The sequence below is a fragment of the Cryptomeria japonica genome, chromosome 10, assembly GCF_030272615.1.
Source record: "Cryptomeria japonica chromosome 10, Sugi_1.0, whole genome shotgun sequence".
NCBI classification, from domain to species: Eukaryota; Viridiplantae; Streptophyta; class Pinopsida; order Cupressales; family Cupressaceae; genus Cryptomeria; species Cryptomeria japonica.
In genome coordinates, this window is record NC_081414.1 from 337,892,825 (window position 1) to 337,913,301 (window position 20,477).

Genomic DNA, 20,477 nt, shown 5'->3' on the forward strand with positions numbered 1-20,477 from the left:
CAAACGTTAAACAATCATTAAATTGAACAAAGAGACTATATCGCTCCTGTCCCTCTTCAAGGGACCAGGGCGATTTTTATTAAAACCTTCATTTTCCTTCAAATGCATGTCAAGGCAAGTTCACACAAGATCAAGGACGTCCTTTAAGAGGCAATGAACGAGGAACCAAGGTTGAAAGATAGCGCATTTTGGCTAGAGCTTTAAGATCGCTCTTGTCCCTCTCCAAGGGACAAGGGCGATGATCTTCTAAAACATCAAGGTGTCTTCTGGAATTCAAGCAAAACGAAAATGGAATGAAAGAATAGCGTTGTTTATCCTTCACAACAAAGATTGAAGTTTAAAGCTACAAAGGTCAAGGAGAAATTATGAGGATCGCTCCTGTCCCTCTCCAAGGGACCAGGCGGATATTTGCTAAGTTACTAGTTATCCTTCGAAGATCACGTTAAAGCAAAGTTGCAAAGGGTTTGAGACGTCTTTTGAAAGATAATGAACGTGGAGTTAAAATCAAGAACGAAGTATTTTAAGCTAGAAGACAAGGATCGCTCCTGTCCCTCTCCAAGGGACAAGGGCGATGATCCTTCCAACGTCTAAATGCCTCATAAAAGTCAAGTGATACAAGCGTGGAGTAAAGAAACAATGTTATTTTTCGCCTTACAACAAAAATTTGAGATCGAAGATGCAAAGTAAAGGAGAAAACACCAGGATCGCTCTTGTCCCTCTCCAAGGGACCAGGGCGATAATGGTCATGAGAGGCATTCATTCGCACAAGCAAGTCGATTAAGCTCGAAGGACCCAACGAAAATATCGATTTCAACGTGAAGATGAAGACTTTGAACGTCAAAAGTGCAAGGATCAAGACCCAGTTGATGGATCGCTCCTGTCCCTTAGTCAGGGACCAGGGCGATGAGGTTTGTATATTTCATTTTCAAATTTTGGCACTCAAAACAAATATTTTTGAATTTATTTAAATGCTAAAAAATCGATGGATTGAAAATTTAATTAAAAATGGCATTTAATATTTGCGCTTGGTATTAATTAATTGTTTTTGCCTTGTAAAAATCGAAATTGTTAAATTAAAAATAAAGGCATTTAATAATTAATTATTAATTTAATAAAAAACTCAAAGGGAGCGCTTGGTTTTGGAGAGTCGGCCTTGTTATTTATTAAAAATCATTTAAATTGCCTTATTTTTACACAAGTCGGCCTTAAGGTAATTGTGGTGAGAAGCGCTTATAAAGGGGGAGGTGAAGATCGTCATTTTCACATTATCATTTTCATCTCTTACATGCGATTTGAGGAAGACAAAATAGAGGAGCGAATTTCATTTCAAGCTAGAAGGCGCTAGTAACATCCAAGGTGGTGCGAATTTAAAGTTTCATATTGTGCGAACTTGTTTTAATACCAAAGGTGGCGAAATTGCTAGTTTGGAAGATCACGTAGAAGGCCATCTAATATTGATTTTGCCTAGGCGAATTTTATTCATTTTGCATTCTAGAGTTAGCTCTCTATTGAGGTATGGCGATTTTGCTTTATTGTTTTAATTTTGAACGTTGATCGTCATAGTCTAAATTTTGAAATTTTGAATTCCTAGCTCAATCATTTTTTAGGAAATGATAACTCTAAGACTTATCATGACGTTTCCTAAAAAAAATTATTCTCTAATCTATGTTATTTATTGCAAGATCTAGTTTCTCATTATGAAATGTTGTGTAGGTATGGCGACCCCGAAGGCGGGAGCATCCACCAGTCGTTCAGCTCTTATGAAAGAAGATCAAAAGACCGAAGAAGTGGAGACTAAGATCGTGTCGAAGTGGAGCAACATTGGAGATACTAATTTAGGCAACTTCAGCAAAAAGAAGTTTAGAGAGGTCCCTTACATTGGCAAGCCATCACCTGTCGCCCGGAGAATAATCGAGAGTGGCATCATTAAGGCGGTCGGCTTTCCTCCAGCTGTTCAGTGCCATGAGTTGATGATCGAGTGTGCTCGTCACTATGATCCACAGTCCAGAGCGATCGTGTCTAATGAGGGAAACACTTTGGCGTACCTTTCAGAGGAAGCTATAAGTGAAGCTTTCCATCTTCCAGAGCACAGGGACATGATATACAAGAGCATAGAAGGAGCCAGGTCAATGTATGAAGATGATCCAGATGCTTGTCTAAGCATAATTAACAAGAACTGGCTACTTAAGAGCTGTCCCCGTCTGAGCAAGATCCCGAACACACCGCACAGGATTGATTTCCAGGAGGAGTACAAAGATTTGATCACGATGCTCAACCGAGTTACAGGAGCCCCTCACGCCTTCTATTTTGAGAAGTGGATGTTTTACTTTATCCAGGTGATTGTTCAGGGAAAGGGTACGATACATTGTGCTAGGATGATTAGCCATTGCTTAGACGTACAGTTGAGGAGACTCAAGGCTACTAAGTCCTTCCACATGAGTTCATACATCATCTATGCCTTGATCAGGAGTGTTGAGTACGCAGGACTACCTCACAGAGGAGTGATTGGAAGGGGACCAGGCGAGGTCAGAGCTTGTGATTCCTATGCCTACTTGCATCATCCGCCAGGGAGCAACTATAAGTTGGTTAATGATACTTTCACGATGAACATCACAAGGATGTTGCAAGGTGGGATTCACAACAGATTATCTCAAGATGCACAGGAATTAATCAAGAGGTACGGTGCTTGGTTTATCCAATTTCCGAAGTTTACTTATATTAGAGTGCATGGATGTCCTTTACCTCCATACATGTTGCCAAGATATCCGACAGATAGAATTGTGTTACTTGAAGTAACAAGACAGTTGGCAGCATATGCGAAGGCATTCAGACATAGACATCAGAATGGAGTTCCAGTACCTATCATTTTGGGCAATTCAGTTGAGGTATGTCCTAATGCTTTAGCTATGGATGACGCAGAGAAGGAGTTAGCCTTGTATTCTTTTTCATCTTTTGCTTTGAGAGAAAGCTTCGATCCACATGGACATTTAGAGGAGACAGTCGGTAGGAAATTTAAGCATGAATACCAAATTGAAGATTTTATGATGAATCTCTTAGATGATCTCGAAGTAAAACGGAAAATGTATTCTAGATTGCCTTTGGATTTCATCAGGAAATGCAGGATTTACAGAGTGGCCGACCAAGCACAAGACAATGGCAGACATATCCAGTCATCCTATGATCGAGAAAGCAAATCAATAAGGTTAGATTGGAATGAGCCCGAGGTCGTGGATTTAGATACTTTGATGGCACCAGTCTTGTCTTGTACTCGCAGATGGGTTGACGTACAGCATCAGAAGTTGAGAGAACAAGGTATGGCTATGACTTTCACTTTGGAAGAGAAACCAACCGAAGGTGGAGCTAGTGTGAGTGAAGGCAATCCTAATCCTAGAAATTCAGGTGAAGGTAACCTTCGATGTGCCAGTGAGGGCAATCTCCATCCAAGAGGTTCGAAGAGGAAAGAGAGACCTGGAAAGAGAGAATCTTCCAAGAAGAAACAAGAGGCCAACCGAGATCGATCATCCGGTACATCTTCTAGACCAGAAAAGAGGACACTTCAAGTGGAAGAATCCATGGAGTCTATGGTACAGAACGATAGGCAGGAAGAAGGACAGGCACAGCAAGGGTCACCAGATGGATCTCTCCAGGACTATGAGTTAGATGAAGATAAAGAGGACAATGCGATGACATCTCCTCCCAGAGAAGAAGAAATAGTGCATAAAGAAATACAAGTTCAAGAAACAAGATCGATTATTCCAGATTGGTTGAAGGAAAGATTAACCAAGGTGATCGTAGTAGAGGACGAGGACAATGCAATTGATTTAGAGAGCCTTGTTGGACGTTCACATGAAGTAACAGAGAAGAAAAAGGCTACCAAGATGTCCAATATGATTCGAGATGAGACTGGATCCAGAAAACTGCAGATAGCTACACCAGCAGTAGACAAATATGAAGGTGAGATCTTAGCAGAGGAATATGATATACAGACATTTGAGCTAGGACCATCCACAGCAGAGCAGACATTGGATGATGCCACCGATTCATTTGAAGCATTGAAAGACAAGCTTAGAGAAGAAATGGAGAAGAATAGAAAGCTTGAGAAAGAGGTCGGTGCATGGAGGACATATTTCAGTCATATCAATGAACCTTTGGGACGTCAGGATCCAGCTAGATCACCAATGCAGGCACTTCCACTTCAATCAATCAATGAGGCAGAAAGATTCAGGAACATGGTCCAACGTACAAGTAATTGGATGGATAGATCTCATACAGTGGCCATAGAATTTATAACAAGAATGATGAAGATTATTCATCAAGCTATCCAGGTTCTTGAGATAATCCACAATTTGATGATAACAGTAGCTGCATTTGCTCATACCAAAGATGTTATCATTCCTGCTTGAAAGTAATTAGACATACATCAAGGAAGGTCTTAGCACAAGAGAAGATCATAGATGGAGGACCTCACAGTTTATTTCAGTGGTCAACCTTACTTCATATGAAGAATGTTCTCTTCGAGGACATCAGTACTAGATGTGGCCAAGTTAAGGAGGTGATCAATCCGATCCAGGACAGAGTATTTGAGGTACTTCGTACCATTCTTGGCAGAAGGATCGAGGTCGAGACAGATGTGGATTTGCAGGAATTAGAGGATAGAATCAAGGTCATCTTTTGCAGGGACCCTAATGTTATAGATGAGCAATATGATCAGATGTTTGCCACCATGCTCCTGATTGAAAGAACAAAGGAACTTGAATATAATTGGGACGCAACTCTTCTAGATGCATTCGATCAGGTCATCCACTTGGAAGAGAGTATGAAGAATCTTCCCGAGATTCCAATTGCAGAAATTGAAGGAATCGTGTCACGATTCATTGCATATGCTAAAAAAGAGAATTGGAAAGGGAATAAGATTCTAGATGAGAGGTTGTTATAGATGACATGGCATCTTATTGGTCATTGGTTTATGTCTCCTAGGTTTTTGTGCCAAATTTAATATTTGGCTATGCATTTAATATTGTTCAGTAAAAAGGAGGCCATTTGTAACAAACCCTAATTAGGGTTTAGGTGTCATAATCTTAACCGTTGATCTACTTTCAATCTGGACCTTTCATTGTAATTGAGGATGCTATTTATACCCTCATTTTTCATTTCATTTGTAACTAGAGTAATAGTTAGATATCAAAGAGTTTGTTGTATTAGAGAGATTAGAGCTAGAAGCAATTTTATTTTGTAGCAAGATTGAGTTTTGAGGAAAGGAATTCAAGCAATTGTTGTATATGATGACTTGGAAATCAATGAAATATTGAAGTTATGGTGTTTTGTTGCAACTTTCTTGGTTATCTTCATGGTTGTTCAATTCACTTGAATCATGCTCAATCAAAGTAGTGTGTTAATTTGAAGGACATAGTGTAAGACTTGATCTTTGGTAGGATTCGTAATCCAAACCACTAGCTTCTTGTTGATTGTAGGAACGCCTTGCGTGGTCGATTGGAGAATACCTTGAATCCCTTAATCTTCAATCATTATTGTACCTTAGATATGTACCTTCGTGGTAGTATCTTTGATCTTTGATGTATTGAAAATCATCTTGTTACCCTAGAAGATCGCATCAATTTCAATTGAGTTGTTATCTTATGGCAAAATTGAAGTTGGTTGAATCTTGCCAAGTCATGTCTACACGAAGTCATTCTTAGGGTTCTTGAAAACCCTACTCTTTTGTTATTTTTTTGAAAGTTTCTTTAGTTTAGTAAAATCTTGAACTTTCGGAAGCGTAAGACCCCTTGAAGGATACAGCAAATCACATCATACCGCTAGAAGCTTGTCCACACATAGAGACCCTACTAACCAGAACCTTGGAGTCTTCCTAACTGATCCTTTATGCGAATCTTCAGCAGTTAGAGGCTTTTTCTCAAGAGAGGATAAGATGCCTATTGGTATTTTATTCTGTGTATGATGGTGTACAAAATACACGTCAACAGAACCCCAGGGCAATTCCCAGCAGTGACGCCAGGCAAGAATGGCGATTTTTCTCTATAAAATAAAACACTTCATATTAGAATCTGCAAATTTGCACAAAGGAGCGCCCAGCCAAAACAAGAGGAAATATGCAATACCCAGAATGAATATGTTTTTATTTTGAAATATATGAGTGAAACTACAAATCTGCCCTGCTAACCGCGACTCCCGAAAATGAAATGAAATGCAAATAACTGAACTTCAAGCACAACTCAAGCTACAATGCAATCCCTACTACAAACTCTCACAACTACACTAAATCACCACTAGTTGCTATCTTTCAAGCAAGAAGCAATGCCAAGGCGAGGAGGCATTCATTCCTGGAAGCAACCCCAATACCATTCCGGCAGAGTAACATTACAATATACATAAGATGCCAAATGAAGGGAAGAGGCCTCCATTTATAAGCTTAACAAGGGATCTCTAGAGGCTTCTACAAAGTGCGCCCTAATTTCACATTTGAATTTTCCTCCAAGAGATGGCGCCACTTTTAAAAGCTTAATTAACCTTTATTTTAATTCACTTCTCTTCATAAAGTTGGCACCCCTTTTCATAAGCAAGATTTTAGACCTTAGGAAATATTAAATCCCTTCCATGATGCGTCCACCCTTGAAGACCACCTTTTAAAACAACTTGAAGTGATGAAGCTAGGCCAAGGGGTCAACTTTAAAATATAACATTAAAACATAACATTATTTAAATGAAATGAACTTATCTCTCCCAAAACATCCCAAGGCCAAAAGTGACGAAGCCAACTGAACCAACTGAAGAAGAGAACCAACTATGTCGAAATAATCAGGACCACTGCCAAAAATAGAATTTACTAAAAATAGTAAATTCCAAAAAGTGCTCGGAACACAAAGCCGGACATACCACTGTGAAGCCCTTTGAAAACCCAGAAAGAATCCGCGATTCAAACTCTAATTCACAAGCAACAACAAACTCTAAAATTGGAAACCCTAATTTCACCCATTGAGTAGCCGGTCTCCAAAATAAGCCATCGGTCAACTGAAACATTACGCCTGAGAAGGGGACATTACAATTTAAAACTCAATAATTTCTAATTAGATGGCTAGCCAAAGGGTCAAAATGGCAATGGTGGGGTTAAGAAGGGCCCTAAGGGTGGATGCTACAACTATGGAGGCAATAACAACACCAATCAATCCCCCCACCATGCCTAGGGTTCTAATAAAAAACAATCTTTATAGAATGAGAAAAAACAACATCAACACATTATTGAGGCTGTAATAAAAAATTGCCAAGATGAAAATTAGCAAACTATGATTGAGACCTTCAATAATCTTTTTGTATTCCAAATTCATTGTTGATAGATACATCATCTTCTAAGCATTTTTTAACTCTAGAGATTGTAGGTAATATTCACATAAATGTAAGATGCATGAGTGATGCAGAGATAGTTGTGTACTGAAACCTGGTAAACAGAGTAAATTAATATATATTTTAGAGAGCCTTGGAATTGCTAACATTAAATAATGTTGCTGAAGATTGTCACCCCAAATAGGTAATATAATGTGATCTTGGGGATCAATTGATATGGAAGAACATGGATAAGGTGGGTTGTTTCAACAAGTCCTTTGTTTGTTTGGATGATTAGGCTCATTTTGTTTAGGTGCAGATTGTTAAGTAGTCAATGAGTTTGTTGCAAGTTTTGGTTGCATAGCTTAAGAAGGCACAATGAAAAGGATGCATTCCCTATGCAATGCATGTGGATTAAATTGGTGATGAAAAACATCCAGCCTTTGAGTATTACTTAGTAGGAATTCTAGGATGTCTTAAAAATATTCCAACACTCTCATCTACAAGGAAGTTTTAGTTCTCAATAGATATTTAGCCTCGAATAGAGAATCAATCGAGGTTCATTATGGGATAACAAAATATCAAGTTGTTAAAGCTTAAGGTATAATTACCAGAAAAATTATACTAGGTTTATGATGGAATTGTTTAAAATCAGGATAGTACACAGCTAAACTTGGTTACATTGTGGCTGAAGTGGAGGGAGATAAGAATGAAATCCCCTTACATCTTTGCTGGAATAAAGTCTAGCTACCCAAGGCAGTAATGATTGCATGAACAGCCCTACAAAAGCAAATTCTTACAGTCCACAGATTCAGAAATATAGGGTATGCTAGCCCCCCTCCAAATGCCCCTTATGTAAAAATGCTGAAGAGTCTCCAGATCACCTACTTCTTGGTTGTGAACTCGCCCAAGAATGTTGGTGATGGTTATGCATGAAACTTGGATGGGTTTGTGCATTGCCAAACAATATACAAAGTATATTCAAATCTTGGCCAGTTTTGAACAAGTATTCTACCTTCAGTTGCCTTTTGATAGTTCGTCCATCAATTCTGTTTTGGGAAATCTGGAAGAAGAGAAATGAGAGTGTCTTTCCAAATCAGGAAACGTCGCTCCCTTCTTTCTTAAGCAAGGTTGAAATCTCAGTAATAGAAACTCAAAATAGTAGAGTTAAATCAAAGGAAAAGTAACTCAGCAGTATAATGTATTGGAATAATTAGAAGGCAAAAAAGTGGATGGGCTAGTGATGTTGAGACCCTCTTAAAAAGAGCAAAAGCAAAAAGGGAACCTCCACAACAAGGATGGGTAAAATTGAACTCTGATGGGGCATTAAGAGGAAATCTTGGCCCTTCAAGTGCAAAATGTATCATTTGCAATTGGAACAGGAATCTAGTCTGCAAAGCATCAAAATATCTCAAGAATAACGCTAATAACGAAGCTGATCTCCAGGTGCTTCTACTTGGGTTGCAAATTTTCTCAAACCTAGGAAAGAAAAAAGCGATAATCGAAGGTGATTCCACACTAGCTGTTAGTGCTATAAGCCTATAAGGTTGAACACTCCAAAACTGGAAACTCAAATCTATTCTTTTGGCAATACAATGTGAACTCTCAAAACCAGATGACTACATCCCAAACCATGTCTACCGTGAAGCTAACATGCATGCCAACTCAGCTATTGGTAAGGAGTTGGAACTTGCTTATGAATTATTGGATAACAATCATGATAATGATGGCTGTAAGATGTGAGATCAAATAGCATAATCATTAACATAAGCACAATGCATACTTGTTTGTGCTTCAAAGACAAATTATACATTACAACTCCTATTAATCATTAATAGCAATGAATCCATCTATCCCCCGCATGTGATATCCTCGCAACAAAGCTTATTATTTATTCATCTTGGAGCCCATACAACTCATGGTTAATTGTTGGCAAATCACTATGGACACCTATCAAGCTTACCTCATGCCAAAAGCAAATGGTATTACTAGGACTTATCACAGAGTGACAATTGTAGTGTGTCTTTAAAACAAGGCATAGTCTCATCGTTTCCGCAATCCAATGGGCATAAGGAAGAGGAATACTTGCAAGTGGACCATTGGTACAAGGTTAACTCGGACATCGCATCAATGTCCATTGCCTCATTGCTTGATCTGGGAGAAATGAAGGAAGATATAAAGCGCCTAGCTATTGGTTTCATAAAATGCTAGTTTCTATGTAACTTGGATGAGGTGCTGGATGTGGCTTGCTATGGGAACGGGATCCCCATGCCCTAAGATTTTGGCAGACTCGTGGAAACATGGAGCTAATGTGGAATGGTATTTTTCATGTTCTCAAATGGACCCTCCTTTGTTTTAGCTCGCAGGGATTTGGCTTCAAAAGGTGCCAACTTTCTCAAGAAGATTTTGGTAATCGGTGATTCTAAAGAGCTAAGTTTCTCGGCTAACTTCATTATGGAGAATCTAAATGAATCCCTTTATGGCCCTAGGTGAATGTATTGTGAAACACAATTAAGAATTTGAATGTAAAAAGCCAATATAGCTATACTAAGATAATAGGACAAAGTTTAGAACAATGCCAGGTTTTGTTTGATATTGGCCAGATGTAGTAGGGTATAGAATGTAAAAGACTATGCTAGGTTTTGTTCAATATTGACCAAATGTAGTTATAGGTATATCTCTATGGTATAGACAAAAGTAGAACTACAAGGGCAAATTGAAAAACAAAAGCCCAAATCATAAGTAAAATCTTTTTTTTGAAAGCAACAGAATGGTAGGAACCCCCATGCTTGCATTACCAACCCAAAAAAAAGAATCAGCTAACCTTTGTAAATTCTTGAAGGAATTAAAAATTGATCAATAACATAAAATATTCCATCCAGGACATTGCAGGACCATAACAAAGTTTGCCCATCTGTTTTAAAGCTTGCTAGAGTCACTTTATATGACAAAGAGAATCGTACACATGATGGAGGTAGTGGGAATGGCTCTGTGGTTGCTTGTGGTTCAAAGGAAATTGAACCAACTAATGACTTAAATGCTTGGGGTGGATGGCAAAATGCACATTTTTTATTGTATTTACTATTTTGTGATGATTTTCATTTGACATACATCAATTATCTTTATCACTATCACAATATCAAGAATCAAATGTGTTTTCAATTTTGTATTTTTTAATTTTTTTGTGAATTATGGGTGTTTTTATTTATCTATTATCTATCTATCAAGAAAAGGATAGGCTTTCTTATTTTGTAGAGAAATATAAAGTTTTAGATAAGATGCTATTCAGTTTAAACAAGCCTTCACTAAATATGATGAGATGAAAAACAATGAATATGATATGCTGAAAATTCAATTATATGTTGTTGAAGATGCTGCTAATTTTGTCAAACATTTCAGCATAAAGAATCAACTCTGACTTTCTTTTAATGTAGACACTCTACCTACATAACAAATGAAGCGCAACTAAAGCTATAACAAAGATTAAGACTATTAAGATAAGAAGCTAGCGTTTAATAATAATATCCATGTATTTTACCTGTAGTTCTCCAATTTCATCGGACAGAACCTCAGTTTCAACAGGTATAGTACGTAGACTCTTTATGTCAGTCAGATCTTCACCTTGATTTTTTCTGATTTAAGTCAATAACAAGCCCAAGTTAGTAAAAGGTCAAACCAAAGGCAACTTCCTAGAAAACTACATGAAGAAAAAAAATGTACACAGCTTCTACAGATGCCTACTAAGTGGAATAACAAGCTAGAAACATGACAAAATTGAAAATGCACATGGCTGATCTAATAGAATGGAAACTTAAGGTACAAAATAGCAGTTATTTATCATGGATTATTGCATCAATTAGAGAAAATGACTTCAGCATACTGAAACTAAACATCAAAACTATCTGCTACACACACTGAACAAAGTGTATGATAAAAGTAGATCAGAGCTAAACATCGAATGTGTGGGTGAATCTAAAGGAACAAGCCACACAAAAATGGTATTGAAGACAATCCAATTCATAAGTCAATTTCAAAGAAGGAAAATAGCATTCATATTTTCCCTGCCCAAAATCAGTTTGCTAGCGAAAACCTATCATGTTTCATGAGTCCAAGCTAGCTTACCAGAAATAAAATTGCCAAGGCCATCACATTCTGACACCCTTTTCATAGGCAATCTCCGGCATGCCAAACACAGCCATTCACATCAGAAAAAGGAGCGTTAAAAACTTAAAAAAATCAAAAGTGACTCCGTCCAATGAGCAGTAACCATCTCAATATCTCTCCATAATATTTTGTTTTTTAAATCTATCACCCTACAATCTCACTTTTGTGTTATTGAAAAAATTTCTGCTATATACTTGAACCTTATTTCCAACAGAATGAAAACATACGCTGAAACTGAAAGTATACATCAATCATGTTTGCTAACTGTAATGTCCCCTTCCTAATTTGTCCTAAAATTTGCCCTAAAATCACAATTTGCAACAAATTAGGGTTATGGTTACATCTTACCAAATAAATGTCTCTTCCATAATGTGATCTTGGATTTGTATCCTGTGATCATAACATTATATATATATATATATATATATATATATATATATATATATATATATATATATATCACAATTTGCAACAAATTAGGGTTATGGTTACATCTTACCAAATAAATGTCTCTTCCATAATGTGATCCTGGATTTGTATCCTGTGTTCATAAGCCATTTCTACACTAAGCCCAAGAGTGGATGTCTACCACAGCCCTCTTGCTTTCTTAGTGGCTTGTACCTACTTTCCCCATCAATGCCTCATCTCCCTAAAGACAAGTGCCATCTTCCATCTTGAACAGTTGGGAGGAGGTCGTAAGTGGGTTGTAGAGAGAGAGAGAGAGAGAGAGAGAGAGAGAGTTTGCAGGAAGAGACATGATGGGTCTGCCTGAAACCATTTCTACACTAAGCCCAAGAGTGGATGTCTACCATAGCCCTCTTGCTTGCATAGCGGCTTGTACATGATTTACCCATCAATGCCTCATCTCCCTAAAGACACGTGCCATCTTGCAGAGTTGGACAGAGGTCGTAAGTGGGTTCCTCAGCATTTCTCGTAAGTGCCCTCTAGTCCTAGGCGCCAGTATGGTCAACTCTTGGACAGCCTACTTACTTAGCCCTCTCAAACCCCTTTTGCTTACACCTCAGGCCCTTCAAACAAAATGGATTTCAAACAATCACACATATATTCTATCATATAGACATATTTAATCATCATCCATAGTGTATAGGCACCATTGATATATATATTTATGACAATCAAACATGAACATACACTTAAACAACATTCATTATGTGTAAGCAAAATATGTATACCACAATTGAGTTGGCAGCTATGTTATTGATACTGCACAAATAATGGTTTGATTCTTATTTAAGTACCCCGATCTGATACTTCTTAATGATCCAATGCTGCTATCTTCCTGTGTAATTCAATCTCCTGAATGGACTGGTCTGCTTGAATGATTTCATAATGCTTTGATGGTTGATTAATTTTCTGATGTGTGATTTGCCGATTGATGATACTCAAGCGTGATGTGATGGCCCTTCTACCATCTCGTACTATATTCTTATATCTTCTTCTTATTGGTGGGGATTCGTGTCATTTGGGTTGAACAACTTCATTGAAAGGTGGCATCTCTTCCTGAAACTTAACTGCTGCCTTTTTCCTTTAACTAATTCATTTGGCTTAATGATACGTTCTTGATGACCCGTCCTTAACAAATTATTATGCTTAACCAATCGCTGTTGTTTAGGGGTGAACCATATGCACTTTACTATTCAGATTATCACAATTTATGATAAGACAATTTCATATTTAAATCATGGGCATGACGATTGGCACTTTATAAAATTAACAACACCATTGCTTAATAAATAATGAGGTTAAAGCTTGCTGCCTAATAAATAATGGGATGGGTCTGATCGAATAGGCAGGAAATTGTGAAGTCTTACGGAGTAAGACAATTTTCTGAAATTAGGATAGTAACTATGAATATATAATGGGCAGGGTCATGCTGGTGAAGAGTGTAATCCTGATGGGACATGACAGTCTGCCCTTCACGAGTTTGCTTGTCCTCAAGAAATAGTAGAATGATCAGGGAATCTAGCTGCACTACTCTGATTGTCACAAATTGCAAATTTGAACCACTTAACCAAGGTGTTGAGATTTAAGACAAGCATACTCTCATCTTTCTTTCCGCGTCACTTGAAAATGTAAAGGATTGGTTTGGATTGACCCAAAGTATATTGGATACCTCTTTGTGTGAACCAAGAATTTTCCATAAATCCATGACCTTAAATGCAATGTTCTCGTCTAAATATCTTTTTGTAATGTCCCCACTTTGAAATAGAATTTAATAATAGATAATAATAATAATAATAATAATAATAAAACTAAAATACAAAAGAATAAAAATTAAATTAAAATTAAAATATAAAAGAATATAATTAAATATAATTTTAATATTTAATTAAGTTAAAGAATGGTCAAAAGACATGAAATGATAAGTTGTGACTTCCCCAAATATGAGGTACAAAAGGGAAAAGAGATCTCATTTGAAGTGAGGGATAATTTGGGAATCAGAAGTGCAGATCTGATTGTGAAAGGTTGTGTCCCTTTCAAAGGGCAGAAATAATGAAGAGTTGCACTCTTTCAAAGGGTGTGTCTCTTGCCAAAGGCCATACATGATGAAGACGTGTGACCTCTCCCTCACATTGAGAGATGTAAAGGAAAGGAATCAAAAGCTTCCAATGATCACCATCGATCATAAAAGATAGAAGAGCAGTTAATAAGAACTGGCTCTCAACCATCAATCAGATCAGATCAGAACTGTTATTAAGTTACAGGCAGTAACATCCTTGTTCTTGGTGGTATGTGTTGATGTGTTTTTTATGCACATGCAAACACAGAATAAAATACCCAAAAGTATCTTATCCTCTCTTGATCAAAATATCTCAAATGTTGGAGATTTGCTTAAGGATCACTTGAGATAACTCCAAGGTTCTTATATGTCGGGTCACGACATGTGGATAAGCTCAATGGTTTGATGTGATAATGCTGGAATCACAAGGCGACTTACATTGAATATTTGAATACTTGAATTGCTGGAACTCAAATCCTAACTACTTTCTTGGATGATAAAGAAAGAGCAAAAAAGCATGGGGTTTAGGAAGTCTAATCTAATCCTAAGAATGCAAGAAAAGAGTGAATGATTTGATGGAATCCTATCGGGCAAGGTCTCACCATCAAACTGAACAATTTGACACAAGCTCAGTGCAATCTTCTAAGGGATAATTCAAAGATATTCAAATCATTACCATCAAACATTGATTACCATTCAAGTTAATGCATAAACAATGGATGTATAACAATTTAAAGTTAAGCTCATATCATTCCAGTTGACCATGCAAGGCACTCTTACAATCAGCAAGAGGCTAGTGGTATGGATTAAACGGATTCCACACAAATGCATTCAACAAATTCCTCCACTCAATCTAATCAACATGAAAGCAAATGAATTGGGAAGTAAAGACCATGTAAGTTGTTGAAGTAACAAATCAAATTCACCATAACTTCAATGAAATCAATTGTCCTTTACAACAAAGTTTTGGCAACAATCTTTGCCTTCTCCTAATCTAACATCTACTCTAATTGCTATCTACTATTCACTATTATATTCCTCTATTTTGTTCTTCTACCTTATTCTATTATTAACCTTTACAAATGAAGAGCTTGAGCTTTATATAGAGAGCTCATTTTACAATGAATGGCCTGGATTGATTTGAGATCAATGGCCGAGATTTTACAATGAAACCCTAATTAGGATTTGTTACAACAAACTCTATTCTTGGCAAATGAAATAATTACATTCAGGTTCAATAGTGAATGTGAACCAATAGAAAATGGGGGTAGGTGCCTCGAAGTTTTTGCCATCATGGACAAGTCAAGTTCATTGCATCTAGACATGCTAAGGTGGAACTTCTTTGATTGGTGGAGTAGTGACTGGGATAATGACTAGGATGCCATCTCATCCTGCTTGTAGGCTTGGTAGATCATCATGAATCAATATCATTATCCAGCTTCAGCAGTGATGATGATGATCTTCTAACTTTGATTAACTCTTTTGAAACTATCTTCTTCCTTGATCATGCTTGATATAGACTGTGTGATGACCTTGGTTGATCCTCCCTTGTTCATGATACACTTGACTAGTGGTGCACCTAGTCCGGGTTAACTCCTCTATATATTGACAAATAAGTTGTCTCCTCCATGCTTCAAGGTCTTGACTCCCTCGTGTTGATCTTAGTTGAGATGTTTGAAGTCTTTTCACCTTTGCAGCGTCTTGAATCTTCTTCCATGCTTTTGAATTGTTCTTGATGTTGTCACCTGCAAAATAAACAAGGATGGTATTAAGCATACATGATATAAAATATACAACCTCTTAATTTGACAGTCTCTGATTTTATGTGATTTGCAGGTTTGATGAGTACATTTAGAGAGAAAGGTGCTCCTAAGGATAGGCAATGGATGTTGGAGCAATTTCAATACCTCTTCATCAATTGATCTCTTGTACCTCGTTCATTCCTTGAGTTTTTTTAGTCTCCTTATGCAAAAATCATCAAATTACCCTCAATTAGTGCCTTAGAAGTGAATTCACTCTCATGAAGGAGCAATGACAGGTGATTTCACTCCTGAGAAGGAGAAATGGAAGCACTTTTCGCTCCTAAGGAGCAAAGGAAATAACCCTCAACTCGCCACTTAGTTAGGTTTTATCAATTTCACCATCTTATGCCTCAAGCTCATCATCTCTCTTATATGAAATGCTTCAAGTGGTCATCAAAAGTACCTAGGAGGGAATTTCACTCTCAAAGAAGGGCAATGGAAGTAGAATTTGCTCCTAACAAGGAGCAATGAAAATTTTTAGATACTTAGCCAGAATTTCAATCTCTCTCTTCATTCCATCAATTCAAAACTCAAGTTCTACCCTTCATGCATGAAAGTGTGTCAAAATAACCTCAAGAAGAGCATTGGAACAATTTCGCTCCTATCTAAGGGCAAAGGAAGAGCTTTTTGCTCTCAAAGGAGGGCAATAGAAGTAGTTTTCGCTCCTATAGAGGAGCAAAGGAAATTTTGTGACACTTAACCAAATTCTTGCTCTCCATCAATTTATCCTTTCATATGCAAGATTTGTCAAATTTCTTCCACCAAATGTCTTGAAGGTGATTTCGCTATAAGATTGGGGCAATAGAAGTGAAATCCGCTCCCAACAAGGAGCAATGGAAGTGTTTTTTGCTCCAATCAAGGGGCAAAGGAAGTACTTGCAAGTTGGACACTTAGCTCAATTTCATCCACCTACTTTCATTCATCAACTCAAACCTTAAGTTCTTTAGCCATTCATGCATGAAAATATGTCAAATTGACCCCAAAGAAGGCTTTAGAATAAATTTCACTCTCATTTAAGAGAAAAGGAAGAAAATTTCGCTCCTGAGAAGGAGCAAAGGAAGTAAATTTCGCTCCTCTCAGGGAGCAAAGGAAATGGTTTCAAACTTGTCTTTCATCACTTCATATTTGAGTACTTTGCCATTTATGCACTTGAAGGAGTCAATCCATCCATGAAGAAGGCTTTGAGATCAATTTCGCTCTCAAATTCAGGCAAAGGAAGTAAATTTCGCTCTCAACAAGGATCAATGGAAGAGATTTTCGCTCCTGTAAGGGAGCAAAGGAAGTAGACCTTAAACTTACCTCTTAGCTAGATTCTATCAATTCCTTGCCTTTGCATCAACTTAGACCTTGTGATTTTGCCTTCCTAATGTGTAAATACATCAAATTAGCCTTAAGGAAAGCTCTAGAGAGAATCTTGCTCCTGTCTAAGGGCAATGGAAGTGAAATTCACTCCCACTGTGGAGCAATGGAAGTGAATTTTGGTCCAAAGGAGGAGCAATGGAAGTGGTTTCCAAGTTGACACTTAATTCATTTTCACTCACATTCATTTTCTCAACTCAAATGCATCAAACCATGCTCATGTGAGGCCTTAGAGGTGAATTCGCTCTCAACCAAGGGCAAAGGAAGTGGATTTCATTCCAACTAGGAAGCAATGGAAATGATTTTCGCCCTCAATTTTGAGCAATGGAAATAACATCGAGATGTATCTTCTAGCTCAATCTTATCACCTTATACGTTATGTTTTGCTTTATGCACAAAAGGATTATCAAAAACCCTCAATGAATTCCTTGAGTATGATTTCGCTCCTTACCAAAGGCAATGGAAGGGAAATTCGCTCTCAAAGGAGAGCAATGGAAGTTCTTTTCGCTCCTGGAGAGGAGCAATGGAAGTGACCCTAATTCGCCATCTTCTCTCCATTCCTTAGCCAAAATCATGATGAACTTCACCTCTTCTATGATCAAAATGGTGTCAAAGGTATTAGAACTCACTCATTTTCCTCAAATGTGCTCACGAAAGCAATTTCGCTCCAAGATGAGGGCAAAGGAAGTGTTTTTCGTTCTTGGAGAGGAGCAATGAAATGACCTTGCACTTAGCAAATTTTAGGTTTCTCTGATCCAGTATCACATTCATTGCTCAAACCAAGACATCTCATGATGATTAGAGGTAGTTTTAGGTGATTTGGAAGGCCTGAGAGGGATTTCGCTCCTAAAGGGGAGCAATGGAAGTAAATTGCGCTCCTAGACTAGAACAAAGGAAATTTTAGCATACTTAGTCAAATTTTGCTCTCGAATCTCACCTCTTATTAACGTACAATCAAATCATCCGGATGATGAAAGAAACACTGCAATGTTGACTAGGCTTGATATAAAGGGCTCCTTTATCAAACTCTTGACTTGACCCCTCGTCTCACATTACTTCATTTCACACCTCACAAAAGGGCTATTCACCTGACTCCTCACTTCTTGACCAACTATACCCCTCCAATGCAAAGGTTAATAGTGAAAGACTTTAACTACTAACCTAGAAGGGAGAAAAAAGTGGGGGTCCCCATTTGCAATGGGGCGATGTGTGAATATATCACAACGGTATTCATGGGGATGTGGTTAATATGTATGCTTAATATATGAAGCTTGATAATGTTCTTATGCAGAATTTAATAGGAATATTAATATAGACTGCAATATGTATGACAGTTATACTTAATTTCATATATATTCATAATAATTGAAAGACAAATATATTCACAATCTAAGTACTTAATCAATTCTAATTCTATTCCCCAAGGGAGATGGGTGTTGTTAGGGAGAGGCAGAGTAAATCCACTCCAAGATGAAAGAGCCCCAAGGATGAAAGGACTAATGTTTGTGATGCTTGGCTGAATTAGGGAGGTGGTGTCATAGCACCCTAGAGAAGCCAATGCCCTCATTTGTGATTAAGAATGAGAAGAGATTAAGAATTAGGATTGGAGTAATGACAACATTAAGTTGAATTATGGACAATTTTAATTATCTACTCTGAATTAATGTAATATATTAGGTAGTAATGTATGTCTCCCTTTGGGAATTGACAGCCTATAAAAAGAAGACATTACACTTTTGGTTCATTCTTATTATTCGCATATTCTAAATCTGTAATGTCCCCACTTTGGAATAGAATTTAATAATAATAATATTAAAATAAAAATGAATATAAATATAATCTAAATTAAAATATAAAATAATATAATTAAATATTGATACCCCTGCTTATCAGTGTTTGTTATTAACACCCTTGTTTATTATTAATATCATCAATTATTAATGCTTATCATTAATATTCATGTTTATTAACGTTCATTATTATTAATAATCATATTTATTATTAATGTGTGAATAAGTATCCACAATTTATTAATATTTATCCATTGATGTCATTATTAATATTCATATTTATGTGGTTAATGAATATCCACACTTTATATTTATTACCCATCCCTTACCCACGATGGTCCATGTTTTTTACTTATGAATGGTTTTGGTCAATGCACCGATCTGACTTTTGAAATGAGAGACGGGACCCTTTGGAGGAGACGAAGCCATTCGATGGGTTTATTACCATCGACCCTTGCCTTCCTTGTGGGGGGATACAGGATAGGAGACTCACACGTAGAGCAAGGGAATACAGCAGAAAAAAAATGCCAGCAGTCAAACTGACTGTTAGAAACAGCACGGTATGGTCAATGGAACAGTGATAAGTATATAGGGCACTGCATTACTAATTTAGTATAAGTATTAACAGCCCAACTAACAATAATAATAAATGATGTTCTTATTAATATTGATAATGTTATGATAATTAAATATGGTTAATATGTTAAATGTCATAGGATGCTGTTAATAATAAGAATAATATAATATAATGCTATTAATACAATATAAATGTAACATGATATCTTGATATAAGTTCACAGCATGATAAGCTTAGAAATAACAAATATTCGGGTCTGGTAACACCATTAGATCTGCACGTGTTTGTGAATTAGTCTCATACAATTAAATATTTAATACAAATTCCCAATGAATATCAGATTGAAACTGTTTGCAATACATAAGCATTATTTATCTATTTTTATATAAAATGTATGCAATCTACCGTTGCATCTTGTGGGGGGAGGTTAGAGGTGTAATCCAGTGGTAACGAGGGGCTCACCAAGGGTCATAAGGGCTCTGGGAGTCAAGGAACCAGTTTGCACTCTCTATGCCAAACTCACAAGGTGAAGTGTGCATGGGTAATGGATGTGAAGGGCAAGCAACATGGGCCACCAAGTCTAGCAAGGAGGATAGAACAACCATTCCTTGGGCTTGGTAGACCATGGACCTGCACAACCCCACTCATGTCTCATATACCAACTTCTATCTGCTTGCATTAGGATAGATTAGCAATGATGTTGATTGAACATGTCTGTAGGTGTTTGCCTTTCATTTTGGATGCAAATTAGCCTTACAGGACTCCACTCATCTCACATATGTTAAGTCTCAAATCTTAATTTATATACTTTATGATTTTCTGATTATAATCATATTGTAGTATTGAGATAATAACTGGATTCATAATCACATTAAGTAAGAACCATTATTAAAAGTTAAGTATAGTAATTGTCTCCTAGTTAAATTAAG

General features: G+C 37.1%; 1 protein-coding gene across 1 annotated transcript in view; it reads right to left on the minus strand.

Annotated features, from left to right (window-relative positions):
* LOC131077222 (uncharacterized) overlaps window positions 1-20,477 on the minus strand; it is a 123,520-nt gene that overhangs the window by 56,140 nt on the left and 46,903 nt on the right. Inside the window, exon 2 of the mRNA XM_059212469.1 lies at window positions 10,874-10,967. Within this exon, the coding sequence (XP_059068452.1) occupies window positions 10,874-10,967 (94 nt within the window). The remainder of the gene's footprint in view (window positions 1-10,873; window positions 10,968-20,477) is intronic.